The sequence below is a fragment of the Chenopodium quinoa genome, unplaced genomic scaffold (assembly GCF_001683475.1).
Source record: "Chenopodium quinoa cultivar QQ74 unplaced genomic scaffold, ASM168347v1, whole genome shotgun sequence".
In the NCBI taxonomy this organism is placed as follows: domain Eukaryota; kingdom Viridiplantae; phylum Streptophyta; class Magnoliopsida; order Caryophyllales; family Amaranthaceae; genus Chenopodium; species Chenopodium quinoa.
In genome coordinates, this window is record NW_018743574.1 from 3966874 (window position 1) to 3994723 (window position 27850).

At 35.0% G+C, this 27850-nt stretch overlaps 5 protein-coding genes across 10 annotated transcripts; 2 read left to right on the forward strand and 3 right to left on the reverse strand.

The window, feature by feature from the left end:
• Positions 1-648: 648 nt before the first annotated feature.
• LOC110682139 (mitochondrial phosphate carrier protein 1, mitochondrial-like) lies at positions 649-4475 on the reverse strand. The gene is made up of 6 exons (XM_021858388.1): positions 4206-4475; positions 3330-3679; positions 3195-3238; positions 2067-2281; positions 1858-1982; positions 649-1090 (listed from the first exon to the last, which is right to left on the reverse strand). Exons 1-6 carry the CDS (start codon positions 4332-4334, stop codon positions 1039-1041), a joined length of 915 nt encoding a protein of 304 aa, XP_021714080.1. The 5' UTR covers positions 4335-4475; the 3' UTR covers positions 649-1038.
• Positions 4476-5514: 1039 nt separating this feature from the next.
• On the reverse strand, positions 5515-7040 carry LOC110681788 (transcription factor SRM1-like). The gene is made up of 2 exons (XM_021857912.1): positions 6727-7040; positions 5515-5974 (listed from the first exon to the last, which is right to left on the reverse strand). Exons 1-2 carry the CDS (start codon positions 7038-7040, stop codon positions 5515-5517), a joined length of 774 nt encoding a protein of 257 aa, XP_021713604.1.
• Positions 7041-8775: 1735 nt separating this feature from the next.
• On the reverse strand, positions 8776-9102 carry LOC110681789 (transcription factor SRM1-like). Its single transcript, XM_021857913.1, has one exon. It carries the CDS (start codon positions 9100-9102, stop codon positions 8776-8778), a length of 327 nt encoding a protein of 108 aa, XP_021713605.1.
• A 2296-nt stretch (positions 9103-11398) lies between these two features.
• LOC110682140 (monosaccharide-sensing protein 2-like) lies at positions 11399-20846 on the forward strand. 6 transcript variants are annotated; one of them, XM_021858389.1, is made up of 13 exons: positions 11401-11593; positions 12592-12770; positions 12857-13003; positions 13104-13180; positions 13267-13468; positions 13658-13732; positions 13828-13929; positions 16558-16665; positions 16831-17397; positions 17996-18526; positions 18961-19325; positions 19629-19816; positions 19915-20846. In XM_021858389.1, the coding sequence occupies exons 3-13, from the start codon at positions 12940-12942 to the stop codon at positions 20357-20359; spliced, it is 2724 nt and encodes a 907-aa protein (XP_021714081.1). In that variant the 5' UTR covers positions 11401-11593; positions 12592-12770; positions 12857-12939; the 3' UTR covers positions 20360-20846. The 6 variants fall into 6 exon arrangements, with proteins under 6 accessions (XP_021714083.1, XP_021714081.1, XP_021714082.1 ...); XM_021858390.1 differs by lacking the exon at positions 12857-13003 and having other exon boundaries at positions 11404-11593; XM_021858391.1 differs by lacking the exons at positions 12592-12770; positions 12857-13003 and having other exon boundaries at positions 11399-11593.
• Positions 20847-21771: 925 nt separating this feature from the next.
• LOC110682142 (branchpoint-bridging protein-like) lies at positions 21772-26289 on the forward strand. The gene is made up of 2 exons (XM_021858395.1): positions 21772-24245; positions 25160-26289. Exon 1 carries the CDS (start codon positions 21926-21928, stop codon positions 24209-24211), a length of 2286 nt encoding a protein of 761 aa, XP_021714087.1. The 5' UTR covers positions 21772-21925; the 3' UTR covers positions 24212-24245; positions 25160-26289.
• Positions 26290-27850: the final 1561 nt, after the last annotated feature.

A 27850-nucleotide genomic window follows, 5' to 3' on the forward strand; every position in this document is an offset into this window, starting at 1 on the left:
TCTCAAATTGAAGGTACAATATAAAAAAATTGCATAGAAATAATTAATTCTTTATGCAACTCCACGACGGTCTTTTTTTTTTTTTTTTTTTTTTTAATTTATCATCATAAACAAACAAAATTCAGACTATGAATAATATTAATTCAAAAAAATTATAATCCTCCGTATAAATATGCCCTAATTTTTAGAGATGGAAAAATAACAAATATATCAATGATTAATAGTGTTATTGTCCAATGAAATATCCATTTGACGGTTGTAATTAAACTTAAAACAAAATAAGAAAAGAGGAAGCATGTGGGGATGCCCAACATGTGTGGGATTGTCTACATTGATAGGGAGTGCACTAATAATGACATAAATATTGCTCCCTTGCCATCCCTCTCAAGTAGAGTATATTTTTTAGAATTATTACTGTAATTTTTTTTTGTCTTTTTTGTACTTTATTTATTTGAAGGAATTATTATTGGTACTTAATTTATTTAAAGATATTATTTTTGGTAAGATAAAGCTTATATAAAGTGGCTTTATACAATGTGGTGGCTTGAATGGAGCTCTCAAGTGGAAGCTTCTTTGATAGTAAATTACAAACAAAAGTACATCTCATCTGAGAATTTAAGAATATTTTGCATCAAAAAGTTCCTGGAATAAAAAACACTGTTTTCATGGCTTTTATGTCTTACCCTTGAGATAAACAAAAAACGCGATACAATCCAGTCAGGAATCCACATCCGACCTCATCTAACTAGATCTCATCACAGAATCAAATATGCCGTCCAGTTTGACTTCGGGAATGTAAAACTGGATGGCATGTTAGATGTTACAGAGTACAACCTATGCACTAACACAGAGACAAGAATCACAAGGTTATGATATCAAACCTGGTAAACAAAATCCAGCAAATGAATGGGTGTAATGTTAATGTAAACAGAACTCGAAGTATGGTGTTTGGTTAAGGCTGTGGGAAGTAAGCTAGTTCTTGCAACTAACATGTTTTGATGCCAAATGAAAGCTTCAGTGAATTTCAAAGGCTTGAATTCATAATGTTGTCTCCAATTCTCTATTGCAGCTAATATCTCCACTAGTCGGTCTGCACGATTTAACACAAGGAATATCATTTATCAGTAGTAAGCATCATGACATAGGGGTAGTTAACAGAATTTTGTCTTATAAATTGAAATGAAACAAAGGTTACATGAATCATGAATTAATAAGGACTACGTAGAACTAAAATGATTTTGACCCAATTATGCAGCATCATGCGTACACTGCAAGGCTCTATGGTCTATGGTGGTAGATTTCAGCTCTACTGTAGTAAACTAGTAGTTGATACTTGATAACGTTCTTAGTCAAGGCTATGAGCCTATGATTGTTATCATTCAGGGTAAAAAATGAATGCTCAAAGTAAAACTTACTAAATTCAGAAAGTGCCTTATTACTTTGGGGAAAGAATTGTGGCCTATTATACAGAGAGAGCCCAGACAGGAGTAAATTTTTGCAGGTCACCTCAAGCATAACAATTAATTGATCATACGATTATGAACTATGCTGCTTATTTAGTAATCAACAATGTAGCCTACTAGTATGAATGCAAAAGGGCATGTCAAGTATATAGCCATATACCGTGAAATCACAATGGCAAGTTGGCAACACCTATCACTAGAACAAATCTATTCTCTATAATGGTTATACTGGTTAGTGGTAATAAATGGCTTCCGCGACAGATAAGATATCTTGGCTCAAAGAAGCATTATATCTATTTATATTGAGATATATTAAACTAGCACGCTTTATGGAAGATTGGCATAAGTAAAGGGTAAGATTGATTATATTGCGCAATCATAAAAGAGTACTTACAGCCCATTCATGACCTTTATGCAATCATAGAAGAACCACTGCAAAGTGACTACTGGTCCTACTAGTATTATCCTTATGGAAAGGCTTCTTGTGAATAAGTTTGCAAGTCCAATTTTCTTTACAGCCTGCAAATCAGGGGAAAGAATTCACTTGTTTAAATCAAAGTGCTATGTGTGCGATTTAAGCTCTGAAGGAGAAGTGCGTCTCACCAATCTAATGGTGTCGGCCTTCTTGTTGTACATCGAAGTAACAATGTTATCAGCTGGATTTGATACAAGACTACCAACTGCTCCAGCCGTATATCCTGCTATACATGTTATACTGAGCTGCCTAGCTTTGGAACAATCTTCTTTTTTCTTATTGAGAACATTAGAATATAAAAAATCCACAGTATGCTCAAATGTCGAGAACATCACCATAGAGACTGCAGGAAAAAATTGAAATCAACTCAGACAAACTGGATTAGATTTAAATTTTAAAGTAAAGTTATTCGTATATATATATATCAGAAACCAGGGCACGAATACAAAATTAGGAAGAAGAGGAAAGTAAATAACAAAACTTGCACATGACCAATTTGCCGTATACATCATCAACTTAAACTCCCTTTGTCTGGAAAAAGATGTTTCATTGTCCTACAATCTTAAATTTAATGTTTTTATTAATCCCCTGACCAATTTCCCATGTATGGCCTTCTGAAAACATCGCCCCTCATCCTACGTGCTCCCTTCCTCAGCATGTCCATCCCACCTCTATTTTCTCTCTTAAATCAGAACTAAATCAGCTAAACAGTTGAGTTCTCATAATCGATAACATAACTGTCTTCTGCTACAACCTACAATACAAGTTTCTGCAGCATGTACACATTGAAATCCACTACTCTGCTTGAAACCATTCACAACTTTTGCTAACTGACAGTAGACTTGAAAAATTAATTGGATGGTCAGCTAGTTTGATCCACTTTTCATAAGCACTAATAGGCAAGTTCAGAAGAAGGTTTTGAAGGGGAACTAGCTCGATAATCATCCAACCCAGATTCACCAAGTAGGAGAGACAAAAGTTGAGTATCTTTAGAAATAGGGGCAAAATCTTGAGATTGTAGTGATAACTGATTATTATTATGGAAATTTGACGATTTTTTTCTGAACATTCCAAAATAGCACAATTGACAGTAAATCCAGATCACGGGTGTACATTACTATCCAGTGTCAAAGTCTACATTAGCTGATTTCTAGATATCCTGGTTATTATATGAATGATCCTTACAAGATATACCCCTAATTCCCTATGTTACAAATGACCAGTATACCAATGTCTAATAGAAAAGCAGAATTTACATGGAAGGTTTCGACCCCAAAGTGGAACAAGCCCTCTGTAAAAACTGCAAATTGAAATGAAAAACAACAACAATCAATAGACAAGCAATTCACAAAACAATTACCATGTAGTAACAGCGGTGGTTAGATTATTACCCATAGACGCCCTCTGATGCATACAGCTTGGGGAATCCATCACGCAACCCTTTGCCAAAAGTAGGCTGTGCTTGCACCTGGACCTTGATGGCTTCAAAAGGACAAAGCACAACGTTGGCAATCACCTCAGCAGAAGCACTACTAGCAAAGAAAACCAGACTCCTGTTGCTATCTGCGAGCACATTTGAATACAGCTTCTTGAAGTACTCATATAGACCAAACCTACAACCACCTTGCATCCCATAACCAATACATTTGGTAGCCCACCCTCTCCAAAGCACAGAAGGCCCTTGTTCTCTTAGCAAAGTAGTTAGACATGAGGTAATGCTATAGTACTTGACAGGGTTCACCTATGAACAAAAAGTTTCCAATCAGATTATTTAGATATCTGCTTGAGTGCTTGATTAGTTTCAACTAATCTACAGTAACAGAAACCTGACTCAAACTCGAGCAGAATGACTCATCACCTAAATATGACCCGATATGAATTGAGTCAAACTGAACCTAATCGAACCACGCATTCGGCGCTTCCAAATCTCTAACTATAAGAACGAACAAGAACACACCAAACTTCCCTAAACCCTAGATAGAAGTACCACATACACACATACAAGGGTCAATGGAGGTTCAAATTGACAAATAAACCAACAAGAATTTACAGAAAGATTCAACCTTTATTGCTAGAAGAAGGTATACTCTTTAAGGCTTTATTTCCCCATCAAATTAAAACATAAACAAAATGAAATCCAAGGATCAAATGTCGCAATAATAAACAAGAGAAAACCAGAAAATTAAATCAAGGAGATACCCTAAATCATATATAATCACAATTGAAAAATTGAATTGAAAGATAAAAAGGGGGTTAAGAGAAGGAACCTGCATATTGACTTTGAGAACATCAAGAGGGGTGACGATGACGTGGGTGGTTCCGGCGCTCAATACTCCTCCTACTGTGCATAGCCCAATGTACCCACTTCTTCCTCCTTTTTCTTCTTTCATTTTCATTACTTTTTTATGGTTTCCTTACCACCATTTCTGGGGTTTTAAGCCATCTCAAGAAACCTACTCCGGTGCCGGCTGGCTAGCCTCCAATGTTTCTTCACTTTGTAAAATGTTCTTATACCATAATGATCGGAGAAGAATTTCGTATTCTATTCACCTGATTTTCATTTATTTTAGAAACTTAACTTTTTTTTTTAATAGTATTTAAATTTAATTAAAACTTTATTTTAGTGGTAATTTGAAGTAATTCATATTGGAACATATTTTTCTTGAAATGAATTTATTTTATACTTATTTTTCTTAAAGTGAACTTATCTGATGTGAAATAAGTGAAAATAAAGTAAATAGAACAATACTTAAGCTGAATAAAAATTAACTTTAATTGAAAATTTAAAATTGATCTAAATTGAACCTAAGTACCTGAAGAGATGAAATTTGAAAGTAATTTGTTTCCCACAATGAGTTAATTGACCCGACCCTAATACACTCATATTGAAACTCTTCTTACCAACATACGATGTTCCTGATCAAATATACCCATGTTAAAAGAATTCTTACTCGATCTAATTTGTCTTTTACCCCAATCACATAATATACCCTTTAAAGTTTGTTATCTTCACCTAAATTAAGGTGTTTTAATTTGATTTTAATAAGGTCTAATTTGGTCAAATCTAAATTTTTTTTAGTCTGAAATGGTCTGATATATTAAATGTGAGTGCATTTTTACAAAAAATTTAAGTAAAAAATTATCAAATTGAATACTATGTTGAGTGCAGAAATTTCATCACCAATGTATCATTCAAAAATCCTAATTAGCTCATTTTGGAGTACTATGGATGCAAAATCCCTTTCATGTTTGAGGGCTAATTACTTCCTAATTTTCCGAAGTAAATACGCTTTAGACATTTCAAAATCTGACCAATGTGCTGTAATTCAACTTCAAGTTACCAAAATGCAAATCAATTAAAGAGCCAATTTGCTAAAATACTTAATTAGTACTTAATATTCAAGTTGTTCACTTAAAATACATGCATTACATGTCAAGATAATTACTTCATAATTAACTAAAATTATTTAAAGCTAACCTTAGGATACTTGACTACTAGCCAATTACATACTTACATATACGCCCTAATTAGTTTTAGACAAAGGGCATACAACTTGCTTAGCTTAAGGAACCTAATTAAATAAATATGTCATTATAATCAGAAATTATCTCATCATAATCAGCAAATAAATTATCATAATCCAAATCATCCAAACTATCCTCCACAACAATTTGTGAGTTGATGTTATTGATGCTATTCAAAGCTGTTGCTGGATCAGCATTCGACGAATCATGTTGTCCAACAACAACATCATCCTGCTTGTTATTGTTATTACGGTTGTCACTTTGAGGGATACGTTGAATGACCGAATGGCGAGTAGGTTGCCTTGGAGCAGTTTCGACGATGGAGGAGTTCACGATACGAATGTCGTGGATGCTGGAACGACGTTTTTCGACAGGGGTGCGACACTTGAGACGCCTGTAGTACTTCTGCCCATGGCTAGCTACTTGGGATGCTGTCTTAGTTGGTACGTAGATTTCTGCTATGCTCTTCCATTCTCCTTTTCCAAACATGTCTAGCCCTTCCAAAAATGCCCTGTGTATAGTAGGATTCAAACATCGATTTTTTAAATAAGGAAAGGTAAACAAAAGTTAGGAAAATCTTCTCTTAATACTGAAACCTAACATATATAATAGAATTTAAACATCATACGAGTAACATTTTAAAGTACAACTGTACAAAATCATATTTATAAGTAAAGCTAGACGACAAATTTAATACGATGTATTAGAGATTCAGGGTATGAAATAAATGAAAAGGCTAAAATTGTTAACTAAAATCTTTATTAATTCATTCTATAATTGCAAACCGATATACGACAACCGTACGGCCTAACGGTGATGAGTGACACCTAAAACATTTGATTATTGGTCGGTAATTATGTTCTAAGATGTATCTAAAAGTAAAGCTAAACGACAAATTAAATTTAATACGACATAGAAGAGATTTAGGGCATGCAATAAATTGAAGGGTCTCACCTGAAATCTTTTATTCTATAACTAGGCAAAATACCTTACATGTACTATTTTTTATTCTAAAATTGCATAAAAGTACACGACAATCGTACGGTCTGATTGTGTGACATCTTAAGTTTTTGATTGGTCAATATAACTCAAAATCTAATTTTATTCTCTTATTTTCTTACCTAGTTAATAATGAACAAATTCGTATCTAAAAGTAAAGCTAGACGACAAATTTAATATGATATAATAATAGAGATTTAGGGCATGGAATAAATTATTATGACTGCATTAGGGCACAAATAAAAGATCCGATAAGTTACTTACCTATGCTCTTTTTTTGTCCATGGTGCACCCCTGCATGGCTTGCGATCAACCTTAGCTCCGTTATCATCTCCACCAAAGCCACCAGTTTCATCCTGCTCAATCATCGCGGTATCTGCAACGAGTTTTCCATAGTGGCTCTTGATTTGTTCAAGAGATTTCCATGGCATTATAGCCATGATTTTTTCATAAAAATCAGGAGAGGTAACATCTAGCTCAGCTAAAGCATTCTCAAACATCTTGTTTTCAAAACATGTCCACTCTTGATTATTATCACTACATTCACTATTATTATTATTAGAATCGGAAGGATTCATTTTTTGTTTCCTAGAAAATGTTACTTTGTAACTTTGATAGAGATTTAAATGACCAAGCTTGCTTCTTACAACAAACATTCTTATTGTCATTTATAATGTAAAAAGAGTATCAGAAAGGATCCTCAATTTCATTACATTTAATTCAATTTCGGCATTATTATCAATAACATTAAGTGAATGAAATCTAGTTTGTGACATATGTCGAATTAAAGCCATAAAAAAAGAGGTGAAACACAAAATGAAACAATAAAATATAGATAAAGTCGAAATAGGATTCGTCATTTTGTATATTATGGACTTAAATAGGAAATAAATTGTGCTCGAAATGTACGCGATTTGATATCCATTTGGGTTGCCTTGGATTAAATATAACGTGAATGTTTCATCGGATATTTAGGTTGTTACATTGTGTGTACTATTACTGATGATATACATGTGGCACCTTTGAGAAACCTCTTTAGAACCTTTATATTTTCTTAATAACAAAGATTAGACATTTAGACACTTCATTCTTTATTGTCTTGTTGCATACAAAATATTACTTCTATGTTTGCAAAAGTTGTTACTAAGAGTATTACGTTTCCTTTAGTCATGCAAGCTTATGTGATTCAATTATACTGAGTACAAAATAAAGATACTACATGTCGCGTTGCGTATTGTGTATTTGTGTGTATATATTAATATATATTTTGGCTTAGATTTTGTACAATTTTAATCGATAGATCTTTTTAATAAGTTAAAATTACACACAAGTATGTGCGCTTTTGTAGATAAATGAGAGTAATGATACAATTAACGAGCGATTGTATGGATAATTTGTACCTAAATTATTCTAATGTTTTTTTCCCATTAATAAAGTGTATTTTTAATTAATAATTTGTATTAACATTAGGATTGATCAGATGTATATACATAACCATTATGCATCGATTGGGATGAATTCAATTCCATATATTCAATGATAGACACAATAATTGAAGTCTAATTGAAAAACGAACTCATAATATTATATCATTGCAAAATTTGCAATACATTCAAATAGCGAATAAGATTAATTAAGTTGTGAGAAACTAATTAAGGATAATTATACATTTCATGATGAAATGCACATGTTTTGCATGCTTAATACTTATATTATATATTATTCATGGAGGGGTAAACTATATAGAGATTTCCAACTTTGTCTTCAATTTTGTTTTTGGTTAACATTCTTTTGAAGCTTCTTGAAATACTTTTGGGCATGGCTACCAACTTGTTTGGGACTTTTGGATGGAATACAACACCTTGAAATAGAAGCCCAATTCCCCTTTCCATACTTCTCTAAACCTTGTAGGAAACTCCTGCGTTGACATTATTGATTTTCTTCATTAGTGTAAAATAAGGAAAAATAAATTAATTAATTACTATAATATGATTTACAATCTCTTATTTATTTGGGTGTACCAACTTGAGTTAATATAACTAAAATTAAGTTTCAATCCGTATAGTAAATCATTACTCCGTAGTAATTATTATATTACTTTAAATTGGTAACTATATAGCGTATGACAAAAAAATCACTAATAACTATTTTATTTTATTTTTTACTATTTTTTGAAAAAGTAATAACAATTTTAATTGGTCACTAGTAAAAGTGTAAAGCTACTGTAATTTAGTAAAATCGTTTTTAAAATATTAGTTAGCTAAAATAAGGTGAAGAAAACATGACAGAAAACTAATTCAATCAGTAAAACACTCACTCATGTTCATCTTCAGTCCAACGAACACCGCCGCCCTTCCTTTTCTGCCCCGGTACAACTCCTTGGCATGGCGGCGGCGGTGCACCATGGGACATCGACGATGATGAGGAATCATCACCATAGATATCATCAAGCTCTTCATCTAAAAGACCTGCTTCAATCATCATAACATCATGCATCAATTCATCAATATGTGTTTGGATTTCCTCAATTGTCTTTCCTGGCATTCTTAAGGCAATCTCTTGAACCAAATTTTGGCTCTCAAGACCCAATTCTGCTATGGCATTTTCAAATACCTTATCCTCTTCAAAACTCCAACCCATTACTTTTTTAATTAGTTTTGTTTTATTTTGTGTTTTTTAATTACTTTTTATACACTAATTAACCTCATTACTTATATATATAATTGAATAAATCATGTATATGATTATATGAATAAGAATAGAAGATCCAATTGGATGATGCAATAAAATTTTTATGCAAAATCTCCAAAGCTTTGATATCTTTGATGAATTATTACCAGAAATGTACATACAAAATGACAATTGGTGAAAATCTTCATTGCCAAAATCTTTTTTTTTTTTTTTTTTTTTTTTTTTTTTTTTTTTTTTGTTGGGTTGATTTCGTTATCAAACTCGGATATGATTTTTTTTCTTTATATTCATATCTTCCATATCCTTTAATATTCTTTCATATATTCCCATATGCTTCACAATCTACTTAATGTATTTGCAAAATCAAGAAAAAAGTGAATGTAAGGAAGTATATCAAAATGAAATAGAGGGAGCATTTTGATTTGAATCCATTTTGATTTAAAAAACTAATTGTAAAAATCATGAAATTGAAAATAATAATCATGAATCACGCACAGATGTAATTTATTAAATCATCTAATTCATTCCTTCACTTGAATAAAAATATCTCTATTATACGAAGTATAGGAATATAACCTAGTAGCTAAGCAAAAAAGATATATGAGAGTATGTAAGCTTTGAAGCTCATCAGTTGGTTAGAGCTTCCCTTTAAGTTTCTGTTATACCACGAAATCTGAATGAATTATTTATATTGATAATGCTTTAAGCATTTAAAAAAACTTTTGAAATTCAAGCATGTATATTTAATTTATTATGTTGGAACATATTAAAAAATTCTATAATCTATACTAATCTATTAAAATGCGTTACTAACAATGTCTTTGTGCCACGTAAACCACGACACGTCACTTACTCCATCTCTCATTATACCACATCATCACTATTCAATCAACCTAAATCATTATGCCACGTCACCTAATTCGAACAACCAACCTCTTATAAGAAAGATGGTTATTTTACCATCTAATCCAACTATCAACTATGTTACAAACATGAAAAAAAAATCACAAGGTTTAAAAAAAAAAAACATTAGAAATATCAAATACATATAATTACAAGAATAATTTAAGTAATAACCCGCTGCAACGCTCGGGCTACACACTAGTATTTCTATTACAAAGTGGAAATGTAATGGTTGAAGCATGAAATACATTGTTCCATTATTTATAGAAGCAAAGATAAAAAAAAAAATCCCATTAGTATTAATTATTACAATAGATAAAAAAATCCCATTAGTATTAATTATTACTTCGTATCATACAATAAAATAAAAAGTGAAATTGAATTTGCTTATAATCGCATGTAAGTCAAAGAATGTCAACTAAAAACAAACAAAGGACTGAGTACTATTCTTTTGCATGTATATTTCCCCTCTATTTTAATCTTACAACTTTAACTTCTACAATTTTCAATTCACACATATACACTGTATTACATATAATAAAACTTGTTCTTCTTATCATCATGATTAACAATTTGTTTGTGTTCTTCATATATAACACGGTTCACTATACACTTGGGTTTATGACCTAATTTGTGGGCTTCCCTTATTACTTGACAAGCATGTTTATCTAACTACGAAAAGGACTACATACTGTCCAATTCTCACCTATACATCACATGAAAATTCCTTATTAGTTTATCTAACTCACATGAAATACGGTATTGTAAGAGATGCACTGAGTATAATTATAAGGATGTCTTCTGAATAGTAGGAGTATTCAATGATAAAGCATATGCAAAAAGGTGCTCCATATAATGAGTAGGGGCAACTTCTATCAAGTCATCAACATGTGATAAGAAAAGGAGAATGAAAAAAGATGGGTCAAGTGAGTCAAGTCATGAGTCTTAGGCTATACTATCAATTAATTGAGGAAAGTTAGATATCTTTTCCAATAACATATTTAATCATGTCAAAGTTTGATTAAAGCTTCATCTTCTAGAATCATATATACCCTCCTTGGGATTCATCAGTTAAGAAAAATGGAGTATATGGAATATTTAACTGTGTTTTCCTCTATTGCGAGACTACAGTAAGTATCAACACATTAGGTTAAGACATAATTCTTGACTATAATCCTTATTATTATTATAAATAAAAATGCAAAACTAAATACTGTAGCTTATGAATAGTAACTTATGGTGCTATTACATAGTTGCCCTTACAATTAATGAATTGCCCAAATTGCCCTTGCTTAATCAATTACATTATGCGTGATAGCTGTAATTGAGAGTGGGCCCCGTGCTTCTACACCGACTTCCCTCTCTCAACAGCTCTCTGTTTTCATCTCAAAAGGAAAAGGGTCAAAGCATTTATTTTAGGGGAAACATGGAGAGAGAAAACTTCAGCAACTCAAGACCACCGATCGACGATGGGGCTTCGATTCTTCTCGGCGTCTGAGGTTGTGGAAAATGAGTTTCCGATCGTCACATTAATCAGGTTCGATCTTGTTTCTCTCTCTTGATTTAGTTTCAAATTTTTGGGTTTGATTGTCGTGGATTTTTGCATATATGTTCATGTTGTTTTCGATATGTTCAATGTGTATTCGAATTTTTTGGGTTGAATCTTTGTGGGTGTAATTGTGCGAAATCGCTTCATTTTTATTGGGGTTTATTTGATCGATTTATTTTCGATTTTTTGGCTTTATTTGTTTGATTTGTTTCCGATAATTTTGGGGTTTATTTGATCGATTTGCTTTCGATTTGTTGTCTTTATTTGTTCGATTGGTTTTCGATTATTTAGGGGTTTAGTTGATCGATTTGGTTTTGGTCTTTGGTTTTCGTATTTGGGTTGAATTTGAGTGAGTTATCGTTCTTTTGGGTTGAATTGTCTGTTTTGTAGATGAATTGTTGATCTCTAGGTACAATTCTCTTTCTCCTTTCTCTTCTGAGCTTTCTCCAACCCTCCATTGAAACTCCTGGACTTTCCTCTCCATTGAAAAAGCTTGAGAGGTTATTTGATGATTCTCTGATCTCAGGGTTTGATTCTCTCTTCTCCCACTCTCGTGTTCTAATTGTTTAAATGTTCAACTCTTTGATTAAATTTTTCCTTTTATTTGAATGTTGACTGATTTAGCTTCCTTTCCTGCGAAAAATTTGGAGTACGTTGTGTGTTTTCCTAATAAAATGTGGGAAAGTTTTGCATTTTATTTGTTTTTAGTATAAATTTGTCAAGTAAACGCAGAAATTAAATAGATTTTTGTGGTTAATATTCAAATTGTGGTGATAAATTTGTGTTTTGTGTAACAAATTGTTTGGATTATGGCTTACACATGTAATTTTAATGATGCATTGGTTTGGGATGTGTAATCTACAATTGATATGAAATGGAGGAGCTGATTTGGTTTTAGTGTTTTCGGATGCTTAATTATAGGCTATATGATCTGAGTAATTGGTTTTGGTTTTAATGGATGATTGATTGGTACTTTTGTTAAGCAGAAATGGGTGAGGAGGCTACTAAAGTTGTTGTATCGGAGTCGGTTTTGAAAAAGCAGAAGAGGGAGGAAGCATGGGCTTTGGCCAAGGAGGATCAGGATGGTCAGAAGAAGAAGAGAGTTGAAATCAGGAAGCTGATCTTTAAGAGGGCTGAGCGGTACGCTAAGGAATACGCAAACAAGGTCTGAGTTTGTTTTTTTGTGGCGTCTGTTCTTGGTGTAAGGTTATTTAATTAAGTTTCTTATTAGACTTGTTTATTGTTAATCAGGAGAGGGAATTGCTCTGTCTCAAAAGGGAGACTTGTTTATTGTATGCTTATTTGTTTGTTGTTTTTCATCTAATTTCTGTTGAATGGAACATTGGAACTGTACTAAATCCATTTGTGCCATCTGTGCTGAAGGAAACTTTAATTTAGGTGAAAAACAAGTCCTACCTCGGGTCTTGCTTTTGTCATTCTATTGGTCATTATATTGTATATACTAATTATTTGCCGGCCTCTTGTTGAGTGCTTGCAGTGACATCTCATTCTGGCATGGTGGAGAACTATGAGGAACACAGTGGTGATGTATATGATGATTGTTTGATCAAATTGGTTAGTTTTACATCTATATATACTTTAATCGTGTCAGCATAATTTTGTATCATATATTGAACTATTATATGCTTGTTTTGCTTCAGAGGGTTAATCCTAAAAGAAGACGGGATAAAGTTTATGTTGGTTGTGGAGCTGGCTTTAGTGGTGACAGGCCAATGGCAGCTTTTAAGTTGCTTCAAAGTGTGAACGAGCTTAACTATATTGTACTTGAGTGTCTTGCTGAGCGCACTCTAGCTGACCGGTACAAGGCGATGATATATGGGGGAGATGGTTATGACCCACGCAGTATGTTTGCCACATTTTTTGGCTACTTGCCATTCGCTTTTATTAGATTTGTCAATCTGCTTTATAAGTCTTGGTTTTCTTTGACCTCCCTCTCTTATTTAAGAAGGGAGTAGAATGTGCTACCAAAATTAGTTTTTTGTGTATGGATTAGTTTCTACTCCATTAATTCTGTCTTTTACATACATGCAGTTTCGGAGTGGATGCACTTGCTTTTACCTCTGGCTGTGGAAAGGGGAACATGCAGAATTACAAATATGGGTGCAAGTGAGAGCTTTATTTGTTTGGTTTGTGTAGTGTACTTGAGATCATGAATCTAAGTATTTTTCCATTCATTTTTTCTGATTCCTTCTATACAAAAGTGGATCCAATTGGTGCTCAGATAAAGGTGCTTGAAATTGCAAACAGCCTGGGGCTTAGTATAACAGTTGTTGTTGCACATGAAGTTGCCTTCAAAGATCTAGGTAATACTTGTTTGAATGTTAGGGATTTTTTTTTTGTACTAAAGTAACTAGTGAAAGGTAAACTTGATATCGGTATAACTTACTAAGTCCCTTCTATTGTATTTTCTTTCTCTAAAATTCAGGGTCAGCATCCTCACATAATATGTCTTTTGTCATGGATGGTGTAAGAAACTGAAAGCCTTGCAGTATTATCTTAGAGTTGGTATTTTCATTTTAATTGGAAAAAAGTTGTCTCTTTGGTACATATTGGCTTATTCTATATTCCTTGTCATTGAAGGGTATTAGCACATATCTAGGTGCGGCACCAATTGTCAGGTGTCTTGAGTTATACAAGCAATATGTCATCATTGTATGTACAGATATCAATATATCATGAGATTCTTATTTTCCAACATTTCATCTATGCTTGGCGCATATATGTGCTCTACATTATTAGAATATATACACGCCCAACATTTCAATAATTATTGTCTTGCATATCATTAAATGAATTAGTGTTATTACAATTTCTATTGTTAAAACCGTGGTTGATGTAAGATCAACAATATTTACATACAGAGATTAGAGGAATATTAAAAGGGGAGATTCTAGACAAAGACGGAGGAAACCATCCTTATAGAAGGAAGATATACAAGAAATCATCTTTAATGTAATTGTGGAATATATAAATAAAACTTTTTAAATTTTGATAAGTCATAAATATTGTACAATTCTTCTACATATAGAGAAGAGGATTTGACATTAAAAAGCAGATGTTGACTAAAATTTGTAAAACCATCAAAGTATTTTGCAAGGATAATTTTTTTTAACTTAGATATTCTCAAATTTGCAAACCTTACATTTGTAAAATTTGGAGTATTTCCAATATTGGTGAACGTGGTTAGTATCTCTTCTATATACTAGAAATTTATTTTCCAATACTTGGAATAATTATTGTAGCTAGGAAATTGTTTAACTTAAATACTTTTTTGGGGTTACATGACAGAGAGAGAGAGCTTAAAGCTATGAATCCACTAAAAAAGAGCAAGGAGAAGGAGAGTTTTGAGAAATAAAGAAAAGGGCTAGGAGAGATAGAGTAGAGTCAAGAGAGGAAAAGAGACTGGAGGGAGAACGAGATATATAGATAGATAGAGAAGGCAATGTTGAGAGGAAATGTTAGCTAATTTGTAGCACTAATTTGTATCACTTTCCATAGTTATTTCCCCATAAAAACTTTATCACTAATCCTAACTTGTTAATACTACAAATTCATGTGTATCATTGCTATTATACAACTCGAACACACCACGAATATCACAATAGCCGAACACAATTACGAATATCACAATAACCGAACACAACCACGAATTTCACTTATCTACCGTTGGGGGAGCACGCGCATCGCGCGTGCTCCAACGACTAGTTATCAATAAGTATAGATTGTAAAAAGTATATTGAGCCGATCTGACATGCATCTGCATGACTTCATTAAATTGTAATTTTATGCATAAAAACCAACATTGGCCAAAGAGAACAAAGGGGATACCAAAAGATTGACCCTTATGGTAAAAGTACTCTATGTTTTAATTAGTAAATTTTTCTTAGATGTAACCCTATTTGCTCTATATCTTTCTCCTCATCGTACATAATACTCACCCACATATACAATTTATCAATTTTACATTCACTCCGTACATCTTTAAAAAAAATACGCAGTAAAAAGTAAAGTAAAATTTTGAAGCAATATTTAAAAAACGGACAGAACACAACCAACCCTATGTTTAATCATTGTAAAGTTAACTAACTCTAATAATAAAAAAATCATCCTAGGAGAAACAGAGCACTGAAAAATGCACGTTCTTCGCCTCTAAAACCTTGTCTGTCTTACATCTGGCGGGAATATACCCTGTTGAAGAACTGGTAATTCGACCCCAATTCTCACCTTTTTCACTTTCTGTCTTTTTTTCATGTCAATTAATTACTGTTTGTAGTTTTTACTAAGATTCTTGAGAAGATTCTTTTGTGGGGATGATATTTTTTTAGTTTTAATTCCAGCTATCACCAAGCTAAAAGCCAATCTATGATATCAATAATGGCGGTCTTCATAATCTTCTCCTGCATCTGAAATCACAAATCTTGGCTTTCTATATTCAATCTTTTTTATTTTATTTTAGGTTTATGATTATAATTAAGGGTCGGTGCAAAATTTTTGTATAAATTTGAAATTATATCTTTTGGCAATAGTAAAGATTCCGCTTTATTTCCTGTATTTTTTGAGGGGGCTGATTTGCCCATTGCAAAAAAGGTACCTTTTTTTTTCCTTCTTCTGAATTTTAGATCTTTTTGATGGGCTTTTAGATCTATTAATATTGCTATTATTGCAATGTGTTTAGGTATATGTGTAATTCTGAATTCTGGTATTATCCCACTAAAAAAGTTTTGAACTTAGTATAAATTTGCTATAATGTATGAAATTTGATTTGGAATTATGAAATTTTGTAATGGGAGGAAGATTTAGGTATTTTTCTTGAATTCGATGTTGAATTAAGGTTAAATATTGTGGTAGTTCATTGAAAGATTTGATCTTTGATTTTGAAAGTAAGATTTAGCAGTGTTTAATCATGATTTTGATGTGAAATAATGATTCAGGTTATAGGGTGCAATTTATAGCAAGCAAGATGAGAGGAGCAGTATTTGCAGCATTAGCTGCTACAATGGGCAACTTGTTGCAAGGGTGGGACAATGCAACTATTGCAGGTAAATCAAATTCTACTCTTTTTAGTTCTTTTGCTGATTTGAATGACAATTGAGAAGAATAGTTTGTTGGGTGTTTATATGATTTATCATAGTATTAGATTTCGAAATTGGAATAAAGTAATCCTAGAATTTTGAGAGTTGAGATTATGCTTGATGCTAATGTAGGGGCTCTAATATACATCAAGAGGGAATTCAACCTTGAAACACAACCAACATTGGAGGGGCTTATTGTGGCCATGTCTCTTATTGGAGCCACAGTTATCACGACGTTCTCAGGTCCCGTTTCAGATTCAGTTGGGCGCCGGCCTATGCTGATAGTCTCATCATTGTTGTACTGTCTTGGTGGTGTTGTTATGCTATGGTCTCCCAATGTATATGTCTTGCTCTTGGGTAGGCTGTTGGATGGATTTGGAGTTGGTTTAGCAGTTACTCTTGTGCCAGTCTATATATCAGAAACTGCACCCCCGGAGATCAGAGGACAGTTGAATACCCTCCCACAGTTCACTGGTTCAGGAGGGATGTTCTTGTCTTACTGTATGGTATTTGGCATGTCTTTGATGGATGCACCGAGTTGGAGATTGATGCTCGGTGTATTATCAATTCCATCCCTTTTGTACTTTATCTTGACGGTATTTTACTTGCCTGAGTCTCCTAGGTGGTTAGTCAGCAAAGGGAAGATGAATGAGGCTAAGAAAGTCTTACAAAAATTACGCGGCAGAGAAGATGTCACTGGTTAGTATTCTGTTTTTTCCCTAAGTCAGTTATTAAACAATGCTGACAGTAGCATCCCTTATTCTGTGATCTGAAGAGTTCATATTTTGTAAGGTTTTTATGGAGTTTCTTGATAGGAGGTGCTCATTGATTTATAATTAATATATGTGGGCTTTGTTGCTACCATAGTCCCTGCCATTCTGTTGCTGGCACATAGTGAAGCAATAGTGTACTTTGCTTAGTAGCGCTGAGTGTCAACTACTAGTCAAATCTATTGTTTTGTTGAATAATTAACATGATGTGGGAGAAGAAACAGAAAAGGCCGAGTGTATACGATTTGAGAGAGCATATATATAGTGTAATTACCAGATACTACAAATTCATTGTGGCCATCAACTCAACATAAACGTGAGAAATTCTCTAGTGAATTTTACGTGATCTATAGACCTTTAATGCTAGTACAGTTGTACAGGGACATATAGTGTTTTATGCTCGCATCATTTGTTAACATTCAATGTTTTTTGTTCGTGGTTGTATAAAAAATTAAGAATACACACTGATGCTTTTTTGTCCAACTGATTACTTAATATTAATTTTGTACTATTCAATCATCTTGTAGGTGAGTTGGCACTGCTTATAGAAGGACTTGGAACTGGAGTTGATACTTCCATTGAAGAGTATGTGATGGGCCCAGCAAATGATGAGGAAGCCACCACAGATAAGGATCAAATCAAACTATACGGTGCTGAGCATGGCCAATCTTGGATTGCCAAACCAGTCACAGGACAAAGCACGCTTGGCATGGTTTCTCGTTATGGAAGCATGGCCAACCAGGGAAGTATGGCTAACATGATGGATCCTCTCGTCACTTTGTTTGGAAGTGTACACGAGAAGCTGCCCCAGACAGGAAGCATGAGGAGTGCAATATTCCCAAACTTTGGGAGCATGTTCAATACTGCTGCTGATGATAATGGTAGAGATGAAAATTGGGAGGTTGAGAGCCGAGGTGAGGATACATCTTCTGATGTTGGCCATGATGACTCTGATGATAATCTGAGGAGTCCATTGCTTTCACCTCATGCCTCTGGTGTTGCTCCTCCATCAAATGGCAGCATGCTGATGCAAAGTGGTGAACTAGTCAACAGTACAGGTATCAATTCAAATGATAATAATTCTTACATTAACAGTACTGTGATGTAATTTTGGTTTTTACTGCATTCTTTGAAAAAATTGTTCTTTCCACTCTTAGAGATCTTTTTGAAAAAGATGTTGATAATGGCTATGTAACCATCATGCAATTCTACCCTCTCCTGATATATCTGAATTCTCGGGCTTGGAGGGAATTGAGGAAAGCTTCTCATACTATTACCTTAACTAAATAATTGTCTGATAGATTTTAAGGGAAATGTGAGGTTAAAATTATGTGACCTTCTACCTAAATCCTGCAAAGAGAGGAGAGACTTGGAGGGTATTGCGCCTTTCTTTTCTGACTGAAATTTTTTCTTTTCTATTCCTTTTATGGTGCTTCCTGTTACTATTTATATGAGTTATATCCAACCTAATGTTTACATTCTTCCTTGACAGGTATCGGTGGAGGTTGGCAGCTTGCATACAAGAAAGCACAAGATGGAACAGGCGAATGGAAAAGGGTTTATCTTCACCAAGAAGCTGGCATGGGGTCTATGCGTGGGTCCATGCGTGGATCTATGCGTGGATCAGTCGTTTCACTACCTCCATCTGATCTTCTTGATGGTCAGCTTATCCAGGCTGCTGGTCTTGTGAGTCAGTCTACCCTCAACATCAAAGATTTCAAGGGAGAGTCTCCCCTTGAGGATGGTAATGTACAGCCTTCAGCAGCTGCTACTAAAGGGCAGAGCTGGAGGGAGCTTCTCGAACCAGGAGTTAAGCGAGCATTGATTGTTGGTATGGGAATGCAGATACTTCAGCAGGTAAACAGAGTTTTTTGAAGTTTAGGATTTGAATTTACAGTTGTTAAAACTGAAAACAACTCAGAAACTCGATTCTTTTTTATCCAGGATTCGAATTTTCTGATCAGTCTGTTTCTTGGTAGTTATTATTTTACTTCCAAGGCTGTTTCATCTCCCCCCTACCCCATTCTGTTTCATCTTCAGTTATCATATTTTCCTGCATAGTTAAAGGGAATGTAGGCAGTAGGCTTGACTATTTCCTCGTACTCCTGCTTATGTAATTTGTCTGACATAAATTTTGTTTTGTTTTTGTTCTGAATTCAGTTCTCTGGGATCAATGGAGTTCTCTACTACACCCCTCAGATTCTCTCACAAGCAGGAGTGGATGTTCTCCTATCAAGATTGGGGATTGGTTCAGACTCCGCTTCCCTCCTGATTAGTGGGTTGACAACATTGTTGATGCTTCCTAGCATAGGCCTTGCTATGAGGTTGATGGATATCTCTGGAAGAAGGTAACAAACTCGCACAATTGCATCATCACCACTTCATGATTTTAACACCTTCATTACTCTATTCTGCTGTAATATAAACATGTTTTTTCACCATGCAGGTTTCTTCTGTTAAATACACTCCCCGTCTTGATTGGATCACTGATTGTTCTAGTTCTTTCCAATGTTATCGAAATGGGAACTGTCTTACACGCAACATTATCTACTATTAGTGTCGTTGTCTACTTCTGCTGCTTTGTCATGGGATTTGGTCCAATCCCCAACATCCTGTGCTCCGAAATCTTCCCTACTAGAGTCCGTGGGATTTGCATTGCCATATGCTCTCTTACCTTTTGGTTTGGAGACATCATTGTCACATACTCTCTCCCTGGTTTGCTCTCCTCTATAGGCCTTGCAGGAGTCTTTGGCATCTATGCCATAGTTTGCACCATTTCTTGGTTCTTTGTTTACATGAAGGTACCCGAAACAAAGGGCATGCCCCTAGAAGTCATCAGCGAGTTCTTCAACGTGGGAGCAAGGCAAGCTGAAGCTGAGAAAGATATGTGAGTTTTGTAATATTCAGAGTTTTGATTTGCTCATTGCTTCAGGCCCTCGAAGTAGATGCCTGAAAGAAGTCAGTAATGACGAGTCTGATCAACCGTGAAAAATGGAGAAGAAAGGAGAACCTAACATTTTTTGCAATACAAACTTGATGCTGTTGCATCAGTCAAAGAAAAAGGTTACTGTGGGTGATTACACTACTCCAGTCACCCCTTCTCCTAAAAACAATAGTTCTCGGCGATTGGATTTGCAGTTTTGTTCTGTTTATTGATAGTGTAATGTGTAATTTCTATCATTAGTTTATTTGATTGTCTAATTTATTTCTCTTTATCCATTAACATTGTTACCTGGTTACAATATGGAGAAATGGTTAGCTTTTACTTTAACCTTTTGAATCCTAGGACCATGTTAGTTTCTTGAAACACCTCACATAAATCAAGAAGGAAGAGGTTACTTTGAATGTTCAAAGACATGAAGTTTCCTTTACTTTTCAGTTTACACTCATCAGCTTTGACCTATCCTTTGCCTTACAAAATTTCATTCATACATGGTTTTTTTTTTAGTCAGCAAAGGTACAAGTTTGTTCTTGACATCCCAAAATCTGAATCCCATTTGTGTCATTAAGTCTTACACAAATATACTTGCATGACACTATGAGAGAGAGAATAAGAGATAAAATTTCGAATTTGATTTATCTTGCTTTCACAAGAATCAAGTGTCTTGACTTGATCCACACTCACAAATAAGTTATGTTATGTTGAAAAATGAAAATAAACTCTAATAACTTTGAATTGTATTATTTGCTCATAAGTTCAAATAATAGAATTTCTTAAAAATAAAAAAAAGTTCAAATAATAGAAATATATATGGGTTAAATTATAATCATGTGAATCCAACTCTAAGCACCCAATTCCTAATACACACCAAGTAATACTTAATCTATTGGTAAAAACCATGATATCATCTCTCTAAGTACACTAGTTTGCGAGGATTTTTTACTCCTTCTCTCCCCCCCCCCCGCTTAAAGCACTACCAGGTTGGATAAACTTTTCCGAAGTTGTGATCTAATTGAAGCCTTCTTTGTTATCTACTACTCTCTTCATTCCATAATAATAATTGATAAAATTATCTTTTTTCCTCAATATCTTTAATCATGTATTAGTAAAAATACTTAATATTCTAATAATACACTATAAATTAAATTAAAATAAATCATGTCATTTTAATTATTTTTGTAAAACCGAAATTATTTTTATTAAAATTATTTTTACTAATTTTATGTTATTATGTTCTTATGGGTACCCGTTAACCCGTATAATACATTAACACAAAGCAAGATAGGGATTAGGGGGTATATGGATATCCCAAAAGTAATTGGATATGCCGCCCAAAAGTTGATAACTGTTTTTTAATCCAACCCTAAATTCTTCAATTCAATACACTCCATACACTTTCACTTCAAACAAACCAACAAACTCTCTTTCTTTCTCTCATTTCTTCTTCACTTTTCCCTCTTTTTTTCTGGGTTTTTTCAACTCAATCTCTTCGATTCACCTCCATTAATCTTCATCAATGGAAGCTCAAAATCTCCCTGAATCTTTACCCCAATCTTTAGATTCCTACCCTTCTCAACCTCCTCACCAAACCCTAGCTTCTTACCAAGAACTTAACGACCAAACCCTAACCCTAGCTCAGACTCAATCTGACCATCAAACCCTAGATTCTTCGCAGTTTCAGAATAATAACAGCAACAATCACCAGAATGGAAATGGGGTGAGTGAATCTTTGCCGAAAACCCAAAGTGGGACTACTACGGCCGACAGAGATCAATCCGGCGGCGAAGAGGAGACGACTAGCCGTAGAAAACGCCGGAGTAGGTGGGACCCGCCGCCGTCTTCGGATGATGGAGCTGCTGCTGCTGCTGCCGCCGGAGATGGTGCCGGAAGAAAGAGGAAATCGAGATGGGCGGATGACGAGCCGAAGCCTGCGTTTCAGTTGCCTGATTTCATGGGAGGTATTGAATTTGACCCTGAAGTTCAATCACTTAATAGTAGACTTCTTGAAATTAGTAGGAAATTGCAATCTGGATTGCCTTTAGATGATAGACCTGAAGGGGCTAGATCCCCGTCCCCCGAACCGGTTTACGATAACATGGGAATTAGGATTAATACTAGGGAGTATCGTGCTCGTGAGAAATTGAATAGAGAGAGACAGGAGATTATATCGCAGATTATCAAGAAAAACCCGGCTTTTAAGCCTCCGGCTGATTACCGGCCTCCTAAGCTTCATAAGAAGCTTTATATTCCTCAGAAGGAGTTTCCTGGTTATAATTTCATTGGATTGATTATTGGGCCGAGAGGGAATACTCAGAAACGGATGGAGAAGGAGACCGGGGCAAAAATTGTGATTAGGGGTAAGGGTTCTGTTAAAGAAGGGAGGTTGCAACAGAAGCAGAATTTGAAACCTGATCCTTCGGAGAATGAGGATTTACATGTTTTGGTTGAGGCTGATACGCCTGAATCACTAGAGGCTGCTGCTGCTATGGTGGAGAAGCTGTTGCAGCCGGTAGATGAAGTGCTTAATGAGCATAAGAGGCAGCAGCTAAGGGAGCTTGCTGCTTTGAATGGGACTATTAGAGATGAAGAGTTTTGTAGGCTGTGTGGTGAGCCTGGTCACCGACAGTATGCATGTCCTTCCAGAACTTCAACTTTCAAGAGTGATGTGCTGTGTAAAATTTGTGGTGATGGTGGACATCCAACTATTGATTGTCCGGTTAAGGGGACAACTGGGAAGAAGATGGATGATGAGTACCGCAACTTTTTGGCAGAGTTAGGAGGTACAGTCCCTGATTCTTTGGCCAAAGCTGAAGATTCTTCGTCCCCTGTTGGGTCTGGTGGTGCTGGAAGCAATCCACCTTGGCAGAGTAGCAGTAATGCCAGTAGCGCACATGCGGGTTTGGGCTCTAATCCTAGTAAACCTAAAGATTATGATGATACCAACTTGTATATTGGCTACTTGCCACCTACTCTTGATGACGATGACTTGATACGCCTTTTTACTCCTTTTGGTGAGATTGTGATGGCTAAGGTTATAAAGGACCGTGTTACTCAGTTGAGTAAAGGGTATGGTTTTGTGAAGTATTCCAGTGTTGAACAGGCCAATTCTGCCATTAATGGTATGAATGGCTATCGTTTAGATGGACGGACTATTGCAGTTAGAGTTGCTGGGAAACCTCCTCAACCCACCGCTCCCCAGCCTCCTGCTGCTCCAGCAATGCCACCGTATCCAGCTGCAAATCAAGCTCCAGGCGCTTATCCGTCTCAGCAATTCACATCTGGTGGGCCTCTAGGTAGCTCTGCTCCAGGGAGCTACGGTAATCCTGTTCCTTGGGGACCACCTGTCCCTCCCCCTCCTTATGCTTCCTATCCCCCTCCGCCACCTGGATCAAGTTATTATCCTCCTATGCAGAATCAGTCTGTGCCTCCTTATGGTGTTCAGTATCCTCCTCCGCCTGTTCCTAGTAGCACTTCCACACAAACTGTACCTCCTGGTGATGCACATCAAAATTTCCCGCCTGGTGTGCAATCTCAGAGTAGTGCATCTGGTCAATCCCCTACATCTAGTGTATATGGTTCAGCAGCTACTTTGGCACCGCCTGCACCACCTGCCTACTTGCCTTCTTATGGCTATGCACCTTATTATGGAGCACCTCCTCCCCCACCTCCTGCTGATCAGGCACAAAACATGCAGAATGTCCCATGGGCTTCAAATCCTCCAGCGCCACCTGTATCAGCTTCAGAACAGTCATCCCAGGGAGTAGATATGGAGTATGAGAAGTTCATGGCAGAGATGAAATAATTCTTGTTTTGGCATACTGCTTAAATGCAATGAGGTATTGATACTTATCTTTTTTTGTTCACTTTACAGTCAATTATGTTTTGCTTAGCTATCTTTTATTATATTGGGCTGACAACTATAGAATTTGTTTCCTGTAACTAATCTTCTCTGCAATAGCTTTTTAGCTGAATATATATCCCGGCTTCTTTGGATTTGGAAAATGTAAGATAGATTTGTCCATAGCATTGTCATATACCTTGTAAATATTGTGTGTTGGAAGATTTACATTGTGCTGACATTTATGTCTTTTAATTAAGATGCTGTGAACTGAAATCAGGCTGAAGTATTACAGTATCGTTTTTAACTCTTTAATGTCAGTTGGACAGCAATTTTTTTTTTTTATTATCATCCATTACAGGAGACGAAACTCTTTAGAGAGAGCAGTTTGAGGACAGGCCCTCGTTTTGTCATGAAACTCGAGCTAATTTAAGTGTAGTGACTAGACAAAAATAAAAAATTAAAAAACTCGTCAAAAAAAAAGGTGTAGTGACTAGACAGACAGTATCACAGTAGGCTTGAGGATTTGATCTTTTAAGTATTGTGGAAGGAACTAGGCTGATATTTTAGGAAACTTTGACTTGGGAGTTAACATGTTAGTGTTGAAGAGAGGATTGCGAGTTTGTTTTATAAATCCTTTCAATTTTATTTTATCTATTTTTTGACATCTTATCCTTGTCAATTCTTCACTGTGGTTTGTCATGAAGTTTGGTGTGCAGTTCTCAGCTTCTGCTGTCTGAATGTCGGTATTCCTTTCTGCTTCTGGTAGATCTATACGCTTCTTTCTAGTATCATATAACTTGGTGGGAATTATTTTCATAGAATGTATCCATGCTGCTGTATCTTTTGGCTTGTTTCCATATTTTCGTTTGCTAACCTTTGTCATTGTTATTGTTGTAATATTCTTGACAGGCATCATGTTTCTTGGAGCTGTTGTGAACCTGATTTCTTACATATTGCCATGACTTGTTGGAAGTTTAGGACTCACCTCTTTAACCTTGCTGTACTGTTATGACATTTGCAGAGACGTGGGATACAAGTTGAGCTCCTCCAGCCTCTATTAAACTAGCAATTCTGAAGTTCATCTATTTTACGTTTTCTTATGCAGGACTTCTCTGTACTGGGATCTCATGGCATTCATGGATCTGCATCTATTTTTGTTTGATATTATTTTTGCTGTCAAGATAGCTATATGTTACCTGGATAAGACTTGCTGATCCTGTATTGTATTTTTTTGTCAACTTTAATGTTTCACCTTCATACTTTTTCTTAATATCCTAATTTTTTTTTCAAGTGATTACCACGTGTTCCTTTCCTCACTGTGGTGGAAGTTTTCTTGTTGACAATGCTGCTCACTGATGGTATGTTCAGAGCCTCGATAGCTGTTCCTGCAGGATGGAAAAGGCTCCTATGGGGGGTTTTTGATTACTTGACATTTATAAATCTACCCAAGCCATTGATTTTTTCACATGCCAGATGACATTGCTAATGTAATTATTGAGCTGTTATTGGCAGGTTAAATAGCAATTCCTTGTGGTTGTATGCTTGGATTCTGCAAGGGAGAATGTTGCTGCTTTTTGGATGATCCATGAATTTTGTGACTTCATAAATTCTTCTTCTAGTTATTGATAATTAGTCTGATTCTACAACTCTCTAGATGTACTATGATAGATTGATAGCTCAGATTATGTTATAAATCCATTGTTGTGCTTCATTAATTTTAGTAGAAGTCTCTACATAAGTTATACCCTTTGAGGTTTGATCATTCCCTGGGTATTGGTGGTACCTAGAGAAGATATACTATTAAGATAGACAACCAGTGATAGTTTTGGTCTAGACTTGTGTTGTTGAGAAACTTGAGATTTAAAGAAGTATTATAAGGATAGGTAAGGTACATTAGAGTCATCAATAAGAGGGAGAATGAGGATGTGTAAAGAACTACATCATTTAATGTTCATATTAAGGGTATGGAACAGCCCGTTGTCTCGTATTTGTATGGAAATTGAATCTGGATTTTGTAATTATCAGGTTAACCTTGAATAGTTCTGAGGTCTGTGTAGCTTTCATTTTACAGGAGGGTGTTATGAGTCATATTGCTGTGATAGCATATATTGTGCTCTTGGAATGTCGTTTCCTTGTGAATTCATCTTCGTTTCTAGTAATATGTCACTTAGGTGGCCTGTTTTTCTTATAGCCTTAATTTCATTGTCATAGGCTCATAGCCCCCATAGGTGTTCTACATAAACTGTCCTAGTTTGTAATCCTCCAATCACCTTCCTTACATAGTATCAAGCTGAACCAAATACAAGTGTACATACAATGGTTGATATTGTTATATGTGTTCATTGCTTTCTTTTGATGTCAAAGTGAGTCTTTACCTTCAAATTCTAGATGTTTTATGTTTTCTTTTGTCTGGTATGTAGATTTTGTAGGTATGATAGATGAAATACGAGCATTGATTGTTTTTTCTGCCTTGTCATTTTCTTATGCCAATCACCTACCTATTTCTAAAATTTCCCCCCATTGATGATCTGATTATACTTTTAAAATATCAAGTGGTAATCATTTGATTGAGTCAATGGTTATACAGTATACACATATAAGGGCGCACACACTGACATGTTCCAGTTATCGTTGATAGTTTTTTAGGCCATGAACTACTACATGATTTTTGCACGTTGTGCATAGTAAATAGTCCATCAATAAGCTGTACTCACTCTCCTTGATCTTTGTTCCTGATCCTTACATCTCACTTGTTTGACTTTGTGGTGACCTCGATATCTCACATTGTGCCTTTTTGAGTGTGGTTGAACATCAAAAATTGTTATTTGCTAATTTATTCTGTGCCTTGTTTGCCTTCATGCCTGTTATTATATGTTACTTTGTGACTGGTTGAACATCAAAAATTGTTTGATCTTTATTTCCTGATCCTTACTGGTTTCTATTACTTTGTGACTGTTTTTATTCAACTGTTTATTTGTTGTGGGGCTAGTCTACCGAGTTATTAATATTAGATGGCAGTTTCTTATTTTACCTTCATATGTGTGTGATTATTATCCTTGATGAATGTCCTGATGTTACAACCTTTTTGTTCTTGTTGATCTATTGATATTTGACTGATACTATCATCAGCCTTCTATCTCCTTATAGATTTTCTAGTGTTAAAATTTTTCTAAAAATAACTTACTAATATTTTGGCTGATGATATGTCTATGTTAATCTTTGTACAACTAGTATATAGTATGTCAGGGGGTAGGAGGCCTTCAAAAGAAGTATGCTGCTGTTGCTAATCTGCTGGACATCTGTTTATCTCATCCTTTGAAGAAGTTGGTATTCTCGTCCGATTGCGAACAAGTGAGTTAATTTAGGGGGTGATGTTGTACTGCTAGGTATTAATGAGACGCTAAGGGTTGGTTTTTTTTTTTTTTTTTTTTTTTTTTTTTTTTTTTTTTTACATTATAATATTTATTCGGATTTGGGGGGTTGTGGTGTGGGCTTGATACAAGCATCTATTGCTACTAGGATATGGGTCTGGTAGGCAGATTTATTTTTTTTAAGGAATTTTTGTTTAAGGTCAGATTATCCTGCTTTATGATTTGCATT